General features: G+C 30.8%; 1 protein-coding gene across 1 annotated transcript in view; it reads right to left on the reverse strand.

Moving 5' to 3' along the window:
* LOC132715097 (hypoxia-inducible factor 1-alpha-like) overlaps positions 1–12,348 on the reverse strand; it is an 84,288-nt gene that overhangs the window by 45,127 nt on the left and 26,813 nt on the right. Inside the window, exons 2-3 of the mRNA XM_060698077.1 lie at positions 4,946–5,046; positions 1,234–1,418 (exon numbers count right to left, since the gene is read on the reverse strand). Coding sequence (XP_060554060.1) covers positions 1,234–1,418; positions 4,946–4,999 — 239 coding nt within the window. The 5' untranslated portion in view covers positions 5,000–5,046. The remainder of the gene's footprint in view (positions 1–1,233; positions 1,419–4,945; positions 5,047–12,348) is intronic.

The raw sequence follows: 12,348 nt of genomic DNA on the forward strand, positions 1-12,348 counted from the left end.
ACCAGTACATATAGATTCTACTTTGTATGATGTTAAACTTATATGCTTTGAAAAATACAAAACTTGACTATAAGAATTAAGCCTGCAATCATTTTGATTTTTTTAATGTTCATAATATCCTTATTAGTTTGCTGGGATAGGAATTTTTGCCTGAAGAAATAATGATTAAACATTTTATCTGAATGTCAAGATATTTTAGGAAAGCACTTTTCAAGAAAATAACAAACTAAAATTCCTTCACAGTCTTAATATACTTTTAACCAAGAAACTAATTTTCTTATGAAATGTTTTTGTTTAAATGGGGAAAAGTTGAGTATTACACTATAGAATTATTATTAATATTTTACTGATTTTTGTAATTCTTCTGAATCGCGAAATCAGTTATTAATACAATCTTATCAGTTTACACGGGTCTAACACAAAGTTTCCGTAACAGACCAGTAAAACGCAAAGTAGTTCTAACTCCGAGAAACTGCTTAAAATACAGCAATTTAATAATAAAGAATATTTTTTAATGTATAGCATTTAACGAATTACAGTTAGAGTCAGTCAATTAGAAATATGTAGGTTACAAATCACAAATTTCGCGGCTGAATAATCATTTTTACCCAAATGAAAATGTTCGGCTGATTTCGCTAAAAGCTTAAACAATGAAATGCTATTTTTAGCTATGTGTGTTACCGAATATACACAACAGAGCATAGTACACATAATCTGACTGTCATAGTGAATGATATCATTTGTACTGTTTGGCAGAATGATTTTAAGAAGATTAATTATAGTATATAAAAATAAACTTATATAGGAAAATACATACAGATAGTCAATATGATTTAGATTGCAAAGATCAGAAAATACCACAGAGGTTGCAGCCCTTTGATTAATAATTGCTGTTTGAAGGACATTATGTGCTAGGTATCATGATTGTCTTATATCTTATGTCAAGTTTAAATCAGTGTTTGTGGTGATTAAATCCATAAACAAAATAGTTTGTAAAATATCCACTACTTTCTATTACTCTGGCCTGTTGACATTATGACTTGTCAATCATTTCTATATTTAGCATTCTCAGATATTACATGTATTATCTTTAGAGCTTACAGCCAGCAGTTTTCAGCTTGGTTCAAGCTATTCAAACCCGATTATGGTAGCGTATACTTTAAAATAGTAGCATATCAGAATGACAGTCTCTATCCTGAAGCCCAATGTGCTTAAAGACAAAAAACTACTAACCTTGTATCACAAAAGGTGAAGGTCATCCCAAGGTCATGTCTTGACATAAACATGTTACCATCCATTCTTATTTCTAGCAATGGTGTTGTCTGCATTGGACGACATATACACAACAGACCATCAGTCACCACAGTGCCAAGTTTCATAGACAGATGACGCTTCATTTTACCCGACCATTGCACCAACTGAAAAATAAAAACATTTTCTGTCTGAAAAACGTAAGCTATAAATCCTTAACCAAAAACTTTCTGGATTCATAAAGGATTATAATGCCAGAGTTGAGAGTCTTGATAAATAACCAAACACTACTTCTTCTTCTTACTGCCCATTACATCCTCTGGTGTATGGGGCAGCAAACCAATTACACTACTGGTTTCAAGCAAACTGTCACTTTCAGTAAAAGTTATGGTTCTAGGATAGTGATATTCTGGTATCATCATATTTATATACAACTTTAGAAAATTTTGTACTAACCAAAGGCATTATGAAGATAAGATATACTCAACTGGAAGTTTTAATACAACATTTATCTTTTATCTTACTGCTTGCTGGTAGCCAACACAAGAGAGAAATAACTTGACAAGCAGAAGAAAGCTGCTCAGATAGAAAAACTCATAATTTTAAGAAGTACTTAAATGCCAAAGCTACTGATATTACATATCATAAAACTCCTGACAAAAGCAAAGTATGTTAGAGGGTTGGAAAAGTTCAACATTATCAAGTCATTCATTAATCACATATAAACCAGTTATTTTTATGTTTCACTTTTAAAATGACAAATAGTATAGAAAGCAGACATGTTGTAAACATATTCAAGTTTTCCATGTCAAAACTCTGGTCTGAAATGTAAATGAAGACATTTTTTTCCCCATCCAAGGACAGCCGTTACTTTCACAGCCTTCGTAATTTATCAAACAAAACATGAAATGACACATGAACAAGACAGCAACATTTTACACATTAAGTTTTCACTTATTTGGTAAAGGAATACATCATCGTTGTAATGAAAACTGATGCGAAATTGCTGTACCTACAAAATATATATTATTATGGCCACTCAGCATTTCACACTTTACACATGAAGATTGTGGAAGCTTCATATATGCATAATGCATGTTCATATATGACTTTTTTATTATGTACATGCAGCTTCAATAAGAATACCAGTAGATCATCAAATTTGGTATAAAAGAAAACTACATAAAACTTCCATTACAAACACTGAAAAATGCATTTAACTTTTTGTTGATAAAAACTTACAAACAAACAAACAATTGTAAGTATTATAAGTCTTTATTTGTTTAAGAAATTTTTAAGTTGTTTTGGAATAAATATGAAAATGCAAAATTTGCTCTGCTACAAAGCTATTATTATGTTAGGCTTTCAACTTCAAAAATGAAATTTCTAAAAGTAATATCTTTCTCCCAAATGTCAGTGTAAATAATTGATTCTCATATAAAATGCTTTTAAAAATGACAAAATTTGATTTTCTTTCATTTTTCCTCCCTTATAGTTAAAGCATTTACCAAGAAAATTATACCAATGAATTCCCTATGCTTTTTAAATTATGAAATATCTCATCTGATCCAACCTTAAAATACCAGGATTGTCAACAAAAGTCAATCATCTAGGCTGCTTTATTAAAAAACTTTATCAAAAACAATTCATTTATCCATCAGACAAATTATAGGTCCATCACTCAAAACAGCTGCAGTCAGATAAATAATTGAATTCTAATTTTTTAATGCACTTAGTCAGTGAAAATGGAACATATGTATTACATTTCTACATTTTGATTGCTAAGAATTCCTTTTCCTTTATAAAATATACGACATGAAAACAAAAACCTGCCATTTTAAAAATACATGTATGAATTAGTCATTGGTAAATTTTACTTCATTTGTAAGAAAAGCATTATGTGATTTCAGTTTGTACATTATTAAGTTATTGTTCCATTAACCATCAACCTATTTGGCATTATGTGAACCTACATTAATACATTAACCTGCCAATACAAATTCATTTGATAGAGGAGAAAATAATATTGTGCCATTTCTGTCAAGATTAAACATTTCTTTTTTAAAGACATTTCTTATCATGCTTTCCATTAAAATCTGTTTACACCTGCAATAAAATCTTCATATTTTTTTTTTAGAAAGTCCATAACAAACAATCCAATTTGAAGGATTGTTACTACACCCATATAACTTAATCTATTTTTATCTTTATAGCATTTAAGATCCCTAAATTCATGAATAAATACAGTATCCAAAGACTGCAGTCTATATATAAATATAATGTCATTCTCAATCGTTGAAATGACAATTAATTTATTGAGGAGAAAAACTTTTGTTGTGTTTTTTTTTCGCATTTTTTCTCTCATTTTGTACTAAAGTGGCATATTCTTTCTATTGTTTCAGAAAGTTCCATCTTTATGCAAAACTTACAAGATTGCATGCCTTATCAACAAATAATTTCACCTAGTTATAACACCCAGACAATCAGTAATTGCTTAGAATCCTTATTCTTAAGTCAATAATGCACAATCAATAAAGATTCCTTCATTGTCAAAAGTTTTTATGTACCTGTTTTACCTGAAAAGTTAGAACTTCTGCATAAATGCAGATAACTATAGACCCCTGAGTTTTTTTCCCAAGCAATTATGCCCTATCATATCTCATATTATCTCAATATAATGGAAACAGTTTGATTGGATAAATTAATCAATGTAACATTGGTATGGAAAACTCTCCTGGTCATATCAATCACTTTCACCAATTGTTCTTCTATTGTGCTTCACACTGTTCATATTTAATACAGTACAATTGTGGAATTAGGAAAAACCAGGACATCATCATCAATATTTAACTTATATCAGATTATAATTATATGTCATGCCTACCTATAAGTAATGCCAGAGATGTAACAATGATTGTTTCTGAATGTTCATTATGTTGACAAAATACAATATGGCGGTATGATCATGGCCAAAAGCAGACAGCATTTTTTTTTTGCAAAAGATGACAATGGGCAACAAAAAATTGCAAAATCCCAACATTATCTTTGCAAATACCCAACCTATCTTACATAAAAAGACTATACAATTGATGTGTTAGAGGCTGTCTTACCAAAACTTACCCAAACAACATATTATGTCCTCTAACAAAATAAACCTGCAAGAGGGCATGTTTTATTCTCACAATCTTCCCAAACAGACAATGGTGTCTACACTTAAAGAAATGACCGCTATGCCACTCACAGAAATGCCATTAAGGTAGACAATTTGGCAACTGATGTAATCCAATTCATTATACTGACAATGGACTGACATATCCTAGAACAATGCCTTTTAAAAATGTTCAACACAAAAAGTACCATATTTATATTGTTACATGGTATGTTCCATCAACAGTTGATAAATCCCTATGTAACATTCATAGGCAAAAATATAATATTTAATGATTGCCTAATGATGTTCCAATAATGAATCAGTTTGACATCTACTGATTTATCAAGGTTTAAATTAAACAATTTAATTGAAAAGAGCAACGAACCTGTCAATTAACTTCAGATAATTGACAGATTCTTTTCTCCTTTTCATTTTGGGATGGAATGGATAAAACTTTAACATACCAGTTATTATATTGAACATTTCTTAATTTTTTTTTTGAACTTTTGTCCATATTTTATAAAATGGAAGTAGAGTACTCACCATGAACCCAGTATGTTTAGCTTTACTACCAGGTTTCCGTAAGTTAAACTTCATCCTCACATAAAATACTCTTTGTGGTTCTTCTTCGTATGGAGATATAACTGAAAATATAAAATTATAAATGATATGAAAATCAAACAATGGTCATCTAAACTGTCTTCAGATAACAACCATGGTTATCTAGCTGTTTTATGACAACAACCATGGTCATCTAGCTGTTTTATGACAACAACCATGGTCATCTTACTGTTTTATGACAACAACCTTGGTCATCTTACTGTTTTATGACATTAACTATGGTCATCTAGCTGTTTTATGACAACAACCATGTCATCTAGCTGTTTTATGACAAAAACCATGGTCATCTAGCTGTTTTATGACAATAACCATGGTCATCTAGCTGTTTTTATGACAAAAACCATGGTCATCTTACTGTTTTATGACAACAACCATGGTCATCTTGCTGTTTGATGACAACAACCTTGGTCATCTAAGCTGTTTTATGACAACAACCATGGTCATCTTGCTGTTTTATGACAACAACCATGGTCATCTAGCTGTTTTATGACAACAACCATGGTCATCTTGCTGTTTAATGACAATAACTATGGTCATCTTGCTGTTTTATGACAACAACCATGCTCATTTAGCTGTTTTATGACAACAACCATGGTCATCTAGCTGTTTTTATGACAACAACCATGGTCATCTTACTTTTTTATGACAACAACCTTGGTCATCTAAGCTGTTTTATGACAACAACCATGGTCATCTTGCTGTTTTATGACAACAACCATGGTCATTTAGCTGTTTTATGATAATAACCATGGTCATCTTGATGTTTTATGACAATAACTATGGTCATCTTGCTGTTTTATGACAACAACCATGGTCATCTTGCTGTTTTATGACATCAACCATGGTCATTTAGCTGTTTTATGATAATAACCATGGTCATCTTGATGTTTTATGACAATAACTATGGTCATCTTGCTGTTTTATGACAACAACCATGGTCATCTAGCTGTTTTATGACAACAACCATGGTCATCTTACTGGTTTATGGCAACAACCATGGTCATCTAGCTGTTTTATGACAACAACCATGGTCATCTTACTGTTTTATGGCAACAACCATGGTCATCTAGCTGTTTTATAACAACAACTATGGTCATCTAGCTGTTTTATAACAACAACCATGGTCATCTTGCTGTTTTATGACAATAACCATGGTCATCTAGCTGTTTTATGACAACAACCATGGTCATCTAGCTGTTTTATGACAACAACCATGGTCATCTAGCTGTTTTATAACAACAACTATGGTCATCTAGCTGTTTTATGACAACAACCATGGTCATCTAGCTGTTTTATGACAATAACCATGGTCATCTAGCTGTTTTATGACAACAACCATGGTCATCTAGCTGTTTTATGACAACAATTATTGTCATCTAGCTTACATGGTTACCTATACTCTTTTCAAACAGCAGTCATGGTCATCAAGCTGTCTTATGAGATATACATTCTTTAAACAATAATTAAGCATGAAGCAAACTCTTTTCAGTTTTGTAATGGGCTTTATATTGCAGCAAACCTGCATAAAACAATTTGCATAGTCTATTTAAATATATTTTTACCATTTTTTTTAAATTATTCATTTTTCTTTCTTCTTTTTTTTTGGCCACAAGAAAATATCAAAACTTTGAATGATTGTAAACAGTAATAATCCCTAAATCAAGGAAAAAATTATCATTCATGCTCAGATTTTCAATAAATTTCTATATAGCCAGACAAGCTGTGATATTTGAGTTAATAGCCAGAAGTAAAGTCTAGAACCAGATAATCCCCTCAGTACGACAAAACAATTACTTTAATAGGAAAAAATAAATTGATTTGCTGTAAAAGGAAAGTTTCACAGACACTAGACAGTCCTGGAGCATGTGGTATATATATTATATATATATTATCTGATAATTATACATGTACTATTGTTACAGAGACTGTTTGTTTTATAACAGTACATTTTCATAACAGTTAATCCTTCAATTGCTAAAAATGAGTATTTGGGGTTTACCCAGCTTTGATTATGGAGCAGGCCATTCAAAAGTTAAGGGATTTTAATAACAAAATACAAAAACTAGAGCTACCAACAATATAGAGCCTGGTCAGACTGTACGGACGGACGGCAGTGACAAAAACTAATAACTTTTAGTTTTCAGCATGAAATTGATATGACTGAGAGGATAAAAATAATTAAATTTTAGTATCGTCAAAGGAATACTTTTGGCTGGCTGTAAATTAGACCAAAATGACAATACATTACACAGTATATTTGTGTGATGGCATTTACATGTATGATTGATTATTAAATACATTGCTAGATAATCTACCATAGCAAATTTACCACATATACATACACAATTTGTCATTTACAAAGGTAACAATAATTTCCTTGCTTTTAGTGCCAACCTAAAATATTCAATTTTCTTCTTATGGCCATTGTTTCCATTACTTAGTGCTGCCAAATCCAATATCTAACATCAGCACAAATTTCTACAAGACCTTTGCTAAAAGGTTATAACTTATAACTATAATGAATAACAAAATTAAAAACATGATTCTTAAGAAAAATGGAAGATTTTGGCATGCTATTGAAAATTTCCGTTGTTTCGATTTAAACTGATTTGAACAGTTAAATTAACTACAGATTATTAGCTAGCAAGACTTACAAAAAATTATGTGCAGATCAACCTTACAAAATATTTAAAATTTCAAAAATGAAGAAAAAGTTGTCTTAGAAATTGTGAATTATGTTCAGCATTTATTTTTTATTTGATAATGAATAAAACAAGATATCAGAAACCACTCTTGAAACAATAAATAAATATAAATTTATCAAACTCCATTAAGTCTGGAGAGGTTTAACCCCTCTTCATCAAGCAGTTCTAAATCAAATATTACTTTTCTTTTTACAAACTTATAAACTCCTTGATAAACATTGGAGGTCCATTTGCACCACCGCAGACCAGACAACCTCTTAATTACAATTACTGTATCTAGCTGCTGTATCAATTATAAGGAATGCTTTCAATGTTGCATTTATTAGACCTAAAACATCATACAAAGGAATATGTTCAAATCAGCAGAATGATTTCATAATGATATTTGCAAATATCCTGATTTCAATGGCAGGCTGATGAATAATGCATTGAGCTGGATATATAATCACTGTTCCTATCAATTGTAGCAGAAACAGCCATCAGAAGAATCCAATTTTACTCAACAATCATTAAGATTATTTTAACAAAAATAAAAAAAATGGCATTCTCCTACATGTGATCAACATGTAACTATTCTGGTGCAATGGATTTTTTGTCTGTCTTCAAAATAATGCTGTCAATCAATATTGATTACTTGACATTTCAAGGCTCAGCAGCCAACATGATAAAATCTGGTATGTCTGCTACATGCCAATTCCCAGGCTCTCAAGGTATACAGGCCTACCATTACAGCCCCAACTAATTCTCCATTTCCTTATAATCTATCATGTTTTAATATATACAAAATATAACACAACTTTAGGGGAGACATTAGAAAACACATGAATATGAAGGCATGTTACTTAAGTCTTTATGTTTAAAGCAAAATAATTTTATAAAATAACCAACATGACTGCTCTCTGAGACTGAGAAAAAATTACAGATAAAATTACAGGCAATTGTAAACAAAGCTTATTAATTAGCCTCCCCCCTTTGTCTTCATTATAGAAGAATAGCAAGAAGTTTCCACTTATTACCCAATTTGTTTTTAATATTACCTCCACTTTCTATTAATTAGCAAGAAAACATAGAAAACATTAACAAGATAAGTGTAGGTTATCAGGTAAAGATGAAAGAAATCTACAGTACATCTCTATAACATTCTCTCTCTTCAAGGTTATTTACTCCTAATGTTTTCCTCATTCATGCTGTATACAGTGTAATAAGTTCATATCTGCCACAATGTCACATTTGCCCTGATGATCATAAGAGAAACGGGTTGGCAAATAATTAAATAAGTGGACTCATGGACTGTGTTTTTGTTTTATATATATATATAATATATATATATATATATATATATATATATATATATATATATATATATATATATATATATATATATACATACAAGAACACTGTAATTGGTATAAAATTTATATCATGCTGAAATTCTAAAATGGACTTGTCCAGCTTCAAATCCATTTTGGAAACTACACATTATCAACTTTGGGGATATCAATATAAAAACTTAGTTGGACAATGGTGTAGTCTGGTTACTCATGGCTAGCTCTGTTGTAGCAAAGACTAATCTCTTTTTGTTACATCTGAAAACTAATTCAACTTTGTTGTTAATCACAAAATTGAAGTAAAGTTCTCAAGTTTCCTAATGCTACAGAAATTTAAGGACTTAATTAATATCTAACTATCAAACATGTTTTATCACTAAATAAAAAGGAAATAATAAACATTTCCCTTTTGAGGACAGGTGTGTATTTAAGTAATTAATAAAATGAAATATATATTCTTGTAATTTATAGACTTATTTTATATGAGCAGCTATAATATGGTATGTGGGTGAGTCATGCAGTTATTACACATATAATTACATAGGGAATCCTATTATACAAGCTAATATCTTATTTTCCCTTCAGCTTTATTTTTTCATTGCTTTAAGAAATAATACCTCTTTAATTTATAAGATGCATGTTATAAAATGATGAATGTTTAAAATATTTCCTATAAATGGCATTCTCATGACTCTGCCAAGATATGTTACAGTTATACATACATCATTCTGATAACAGAGTACATATTACAAGGGATTTACCTATTATAATGACAACATATGATAAAAAAAGACAACTCATTAGTGGCAGGACATGATAATATCTGCAATTCTTTGTAATAACTAATATAACATATTCATGTTTTTTTTCTATGAATACATGATTAAATAATAATTGGTTTCCAACCATCATATGCATATCTCTGATAAGAATATTTTTTCTATATTTTTTCTTAGAGGTGTATAGCAGAAATTTGCTATGAAATCAAGCATAAAGCTATGTTTGTTGATAAAGCTCATATAGACAAAGAGGCACAAAAATATAAAACTAGAAATGTATAAACAGACAGCTGCCCCCACATTCCACTGTTACATTTCCTAAATTATCAGTCAACTCTTCTGAAAGAATATCTTATCCCCTGTACATTATGCTCATAATTTAAGAATATAAATGGATATAATAGTCAATAACATAGCACTGTCATGCTCAGCAAGAATAGAAAACAATCTGATGATGACAATGATGATGATGATACTGACAATGATGATGATACTGACAATGATAATGATCATGATGATGATATTGAAAATGATGATGATACTGACAATGATAATGATGATGATATTGAGAATGATGATAATACTGACAATGATGATGATACTGACAATGATAATGATGATGATATTGACAATGATGATGATACTGACAATGATGATGATACTGACAATGATCATGATGATGATACTGACAATGATGATGATGATACTGACAATGATAATGAGCATGATGATGATATTGACAATGATGATGATACTGACAATGATAATGATGATGATGATACTGACAATGATGATGATACTGACAATGATGATGATGATATTGACAATGATGATGATATTGACAATGATGATGATACTGACAATGATAATGATGACGATGATGATATTGACAATGATGATGATACTGACAATGATAATGATGATGGTATTGACAATGATAATGATGAAGATGATGATATTGACAATGATAATGATACTGACAATGATAATGATGATATTGACAATGATGATGATACTGACAATGATAATGATGATGATACTGACAATGATGATGATATAGACAGTGGTGATGATGATGATGATAATACTGACAATGATGATGATGATGGTATTGACAATGATAATGATGAAGATGATGATACTGACAATGATGATGATACTGACAATGATGATGATACTGACAATGATGATGATACTGACAATGATAATGATTGTTTTTTTGTTTCATCTTACGCCTTTTCCCAATAGTATTTCAGTCATATAGATGGTTAGTTAATGATGATAATGATATTGACAATGATGATGAAGCTGACAATGATAAGGATACTGACAATGATAATGATGATGATGATGTTGATACTGACAATGATAATGGTGTTGATGATCTTAACAAGGATGATGATGATACTAACAATGATGATGATGATATGGCATTGATGATGACCCTAACAACAATTATGATGATGATACTTACGATGATGATCATGATACTGACATTGATGATGATCCTTACAAAGATGATGATGATGATACTGACAATGATGATGATAATCATGATGATACTGACAATGATGATGATGATGATGAGCAGGACAATTACCAAAATTTAAATGACAATGAATGAAGGTATAGATAATTTTTGATTCAAATTAGAAACCAGGTTTGAACATTATGATGACATGACACAGGTAAAATTTAGTGTTTTTGTTGGAAATGTTTTAAGAGACTACATTCAGGACATAGAGTCAACAGCATTGAACAAACCAGACAACTTACAACAAGGGTACATAAAGGTAGGAAATTCCCATGAAATAATTTGTGACATTTGGAAATGTAAGACAGCAAGAATAAGAATACCTGACAAATATCTTGAACTTATTTCAGCAAATGTCAATGTTCTAGGAGTGCTGACATTTGTCAGTTTCTTTTAGCAAAGATTAACACTCTGACGAAACTTATAACAAGTTATTTTATATTCCAAAAGAAGATCAATACATGGAGGGGAATCTTGAAATCTTCACTGAAACTTGTCTTATAAAATACCTCAACACTTAAATACCTTGTGAAACAAGATATGTTTGTAAAACATGTATGCCCCCTATCAGCAGCCAATTAGTCATGTGAAAAGGTTATTATGCATGACTTCTGACCCAGTGATCAAACAATTAATAAGGGTTATCAAGTATCTACTGGTCATGACCTTAACCTTTGACCCCTTGACCCAAAACTCAATAGGGGTCATCTGCTGGTCACGACCAATCATCATACAAAGTTTGAAGTTCCTAGGCCTAAGCGTTTTTTCGTTATTGATCGGAAACCGTTTTAACATACAAGGTCAATGTGACCTTGACCTTTGACCCCTTGACCCCAAAATCAATAGGGGTCATCTGCTGGTCATGACCAATCACCATACCAAGTTTGAAGTTCCTAGGCCTAAGGGTTCTTAAGTTATTGATTTGAAAGCATTTTTACCTACAAGGTCAATGCGACCTTGCCCTTTGACCCCTTAACCC

The sequence above is a fragment of the Ruditapes philippinarum genome, unplaced genomic scaffold (genome assembly GCF_026571515.1).
Source record: "Ruditapes philippinarum isolate M1 unplaced genomic scaffold, ASM2657151v2 ctg1340_1_1_1_1, whole genome shotgun sequence".
Taxonomy (NCBI): Eukaryota; Metazoa; Mollusca; class Bivalvia; order Venerida; family Veneridae; genus Ruditapes; species Ruditapes philippinarum.